The sequence below is a fragment of the Wasmannia auropunctata genome, unplaced genomic scaffold (genome assembly GCF_000956235.1).
Source record: "Wasmannia auropunctata unplaced genomic scaffold, wasmannia.A_1.0 LD336116.1, whole genome shotgun sequence".
Lineage (NCBI taxonomy): Eukaryota > Metazoa > Arthropoda > Insecta > Hymenoptera > Formicidae > Wasmannia > Wasmannia auropunctata.
Genome location: NW_012026774.1, coordinates 4463887 through 4468164, shown reverse-complemented (window position 1 = coordinate 4468164; position 4278 = coordinate 4463887). Strand labels below are relative to the sequence as shown.

General features: G+C 28.4%; 1 protein-coding gene across 2 annotated transcripts in view; it reads right to left on the bottom strand.

Annotated features, from left to right (window-relative positions):
* The window catches only part of LOC105448013 (serine/threonine-protein phosphatase 2A 56 kDa regulatory subunit epsilon isoform), a 39309-nt gene that overhangs the window by 5951 nt on the left and 29080 nt on the right, over positions 1-4278 (bottom strand). For both annotated transcript variants that reach the window (XM_011686375.1, XM_011686382.1), the window contains exons 2-5: positions 2277-2473; positions 1425-1619; positions 1189-1319; positions 919-1036 (exon numbers count right to left, since the gene is read on the bottom strand). In XM_011686375.1, coding sequence (XP_011684677.1) covers positions 919-1036; positions 1189-1319; positions 1425-1619; positions 2277-2473 — 641 coding nt within the window. The remainder of the gene's footprint in view (positions 1-918; positions 1037-1188; positions 1320-1424; positions 1620-2276; positions 2474-4278) is intronic.

Genomic DNA, 4278 nt, shown 5'->3' with positions numbered 1-4278 from the left:
AATTTCTGTGTATGTTTTATTCAATTGTGCTAAAGTGGCTGTATCAGCTTAATAGATGTCCCTCCCCCCTGATAGTCAGTAAATAGTCGTAAAAGACACGTAAAATGAAGCCTATTCAGGCAAGAAATCTCACAATTTGATAATTGTTGAAAGAAGTAAAAAATATACTTTTATGTATAGTATTAAAAAAAACTTTAGTTTCTATCCATTTTTATTTGATAAGTACGGGACAAGTTATATTTTCAAAATTAAGTACATAATAACGAAATAAAAAATTTGGTTGTCAATACTTTTTACAGTAAGGTCAGTAATTCTCTTTAAGTCGAGTGTTCTCTTCACATTCAACTGTGATTGATCAATTCTTACTGCTTACGATACCGGCATACGATATTATAAAATTCTTACGGTTTACGACTTATAATCGAAATATAACGTATTGTAAAACGAGCTTAGTACGATAAGCAAGGTTCCAATTCCTACTGCGATATGGTGTCACCACCATCAACGCGGAGTTTTTGACTGGGCAGTCAGAAGCCTTAAAAATAGAATTTTAATATAATTGAAAAGAGATAAAAAGTATATTTTTTTCTTTATGTTTCTGTTCTCTTTCTGCAAGTAATTCTAAAGTGAATACAAAAGATTAAACAAGAATTGAAATATGCATCTCTCAATATCTTCGAAAAATATTGCCAAAGTTATTTAAAAAAAATATTTTAAATAAAAAGTACGCGAACCAAATTCCAATTTTGCATTTTCTAGGTGATTAAGTAAACTAAAATAAATTACAAATTCGAATTTCAAGAATTAGGTAGAAGATCTTGAAAAGAAAGGTGTAAGAACTAAAACGAAAAAAGAAGAATGCGAAATCAAAATTGGATTTATGTATACTTCAATTCTTTTAATGGAATATAATCGTACCTTAACCAAAAATTGCTTGTGCTCAACTTTTAAAGGAAGAGCGAATCCATTAATAATGCTACCCAGAATTTCCAGAAGCTCACCGACCCCGTTGAAATGTTCCGTTTCATACACAAACCTGAAATAAAGTGTGGATATTATATATAAATATCAAGATAAAAATATAAAGTAAATCGACATTATTGATAAATTATTTGTCAAAATATTACATAAAATTAAATTTCCAGTAGAATTTTATTCAAAATAGTATTTGTACATTGAAATAGATACCTTAAAAAAATGTTATTGATTTGTTTGCGTATAAAGGCTCTAAGTCCCAGGAACTTGCCATAAATACGATGCAAAACTGTTTTCAGGAAATCTCTTTCCCTAGGGTCTTCCGAGTCAAATAAGTCCAATAACTATAACAGATAATTATAATGAGTTACGTATTCATTAATTTAATTACATTAAAAAGTGTGGTATATTAGAGAGAGATATTGAAAAGTAAGAATGTAATACTCTACCTGTAACACGAATTTTTGGTCAATAACTTTTTTGCCAATAGCAGGCTGGAAATCTGAAGACTCGAGAAAACGGAGGAAGACTTCGTAGACCAACTGAAGATGAGGCCAACTCGCCTCCAGGGTTGGATCATCTTCTTCTGGATCAAAATCTGGATTTTCGCTAGGTGGCAATGTACGGAATAGATTTGCAGAAACCTTTAACAAATACGAAGGATCTTTAAACATTTTCAAGCAATATTAGCATTAAATAGCGTTAACAAATTTTATTTATTACATTCATTATATTACATGGAAAAAATAATGTATTAACAGTATTAGCTAACAGCAAGTTTAATTAAAAGTAAAATTGTTATTAATTTTTAATAACAATATTAATGAAACAAATATTTTATTAAAATAAAAGCATGATGTATTTGTTTCATCAATATTATTATGGAAGACTATTTTTAATTAGACTACTATTAATTATGCTGTTAATACATTATTTTTTCCTGTGTAGATATATTTAATATACTAAATACTTAAATATATTAAATTTAATATAAATACTTTTGAATTTTATTTATTGCATTTATAGATACATTAGATATACAAATAAAAATCAGAATAAACTATTAAATTAAGTCAGATTGTTTCTAATTGATTTTTCTACAGAAATAGTAATTAATTATCTTAACAGAATAATTTGTAGCCTATGGGATAACATTCGAAGAAAAGAACATACTGATCAAACAAAGACTGATATACATAAAAAATCAGAAGCTATTGAACAAAAATAAATAAGACAGAATTCTTAACTATAGTTTGATAATTTTCTTACATCTTGTTGCGATTCTTTCGTTAATTACATACCATCTTAATGGTTTCCGGGTAAATGGGCTCAGTAAGAACACCTCGCCCTGCTGTGATATATTCCACCAATTCATTGAGCGTACTCCGTTTAATTTCTTTGCCTTTGAGATCAGCCATTGGGTCCATGAAGTCGAACGCCACACAACATTGGCGTAGCTTTTTGATAAATAATTCCTCCTGCTCTGCGGCGTTAACATCTGTAACAAACAAGTAATATAATATAATTTTCGATTTCTACACGTTTCAAACATGAAATCCCATCTGCGACAATCCCTAAGTGTATTATAAAGAGAACCTCGGGAGGAGTTCTGGAATCGGCATATCCTTAATTATTCGGGTGTTTCGTTATAAATAATTCATTCATTATATATGCAAAACAGAATCGAAGAGCAAAGTGCTTGGCTACTATTTTTAACTCTCCGCTGCATGAACAAGAGTCCAATAAAATGTATCATTTCGTTTGGTTCTAAATGTGTAAGCAAACAATTTAATTGAGCCGATAAAAACCAGAATCGTACAAGTCACACGAGTCACGAGAGACCAGGATGATCGAATGTTGAAATCATTGTACAAACGGATTATGCAGCATGCATCTTTTAACTATAAAACTTTTTCGACAAATTTGAGGTCTCTTCGATTTAGCTTTGATATTTGCTTGAAATTAAATGAATTGTTGTTCGTTAACATCATCGAAATCTGTCCTATGGAAAAAAATCTTGTGACCTTGATAGACAAGATATTTTTGTATCTGCCAAATTTTCACCGATAAGAAATGGATTGGTGAAAGACAAATAGTCAAAAAATTTAATATTATCTTAAAGATGACCGGCCAAATTTTGATGAACTTAACGGTGATTAATCTATCAAATGTTGCTTGTAATATTTTGTAAACATTTTATTAAAATTATTAATTTTTTAAGAAAATTTTTTGTTATAAAAAGAAGATTCAATTTTGGGGACAACAAATTGTATAATTAAAAATATTAATATAAGTGCTATTGCCGGATAAATGAATCGCCGATTAAGTTAATTGAAGTTTAATCAAAATCGACCTCAAATACTATTTTTAAACTAATTTTTTTCTATATAAAACATTACTTGCAATTATATATTGATTATCGAAACACGCACTCAGTGATACTCATACACTACTGTTTATAAGTTCCCAACCACTCTTAAAAGTAAAATTAAACACATTCTTGCGTAATTTTTTTTTTACTTTGGCAATATAACTATAATAATTTAGTTTTTTGAACTGTATATATCCGTCACAATTTATATATTATTTAAAAAACACAATTTTTTCTCATCAAAAAATCCTTCAATTACTTTTATTACAACTTTTCATATTTTGGATATTCGTTTACAGAATAATTAATTAAACTTAATTAATTTTTCAGCGTGCTTCATAATATTTTTCTCCAGACATTTTAGAGACTGCTACAGTTGTCCGTAAAATACAATGAACTCACTTTTTTATCCATTTATCAATCAGAAAGATTTTTGAAAAAATTTTAAGTTTTCCAAGCAATAATCAAATCGTGACAAATATTTTTGTTATTTTACAGTTAAAAAAGATCAAATTATATCGTCAAAATAGAAAAAATTATGCAAGAACATTTATTTTTTAATATCCGGAAACTTATAAATGTACGTGTATATATATATGTGTAAAATCGAAATGGTAATTAGTTAATTTTTTGTGTATTTACGTAAATATATATAAATATGTGCATATATACAATTGTACACTATTATAATTACTAAATGTTCATATGCAATATTTATTTATATTATTTATTGGCATTATTATTATACATACACATATTATATATAGAGTCATTCAGGTCACCCGGAAAAGCCGGCATCTACATATTCCTCATGAAAAACTGAATCGAAAATGTTAACAGCAAAATGTTGAGATGTTAATGATTTGTGAGTGGTGAGTTGTTGAAACTGTTTAACCACAGAACAGTAAGAGCGCGCCGTCAGGTGCGGCGCA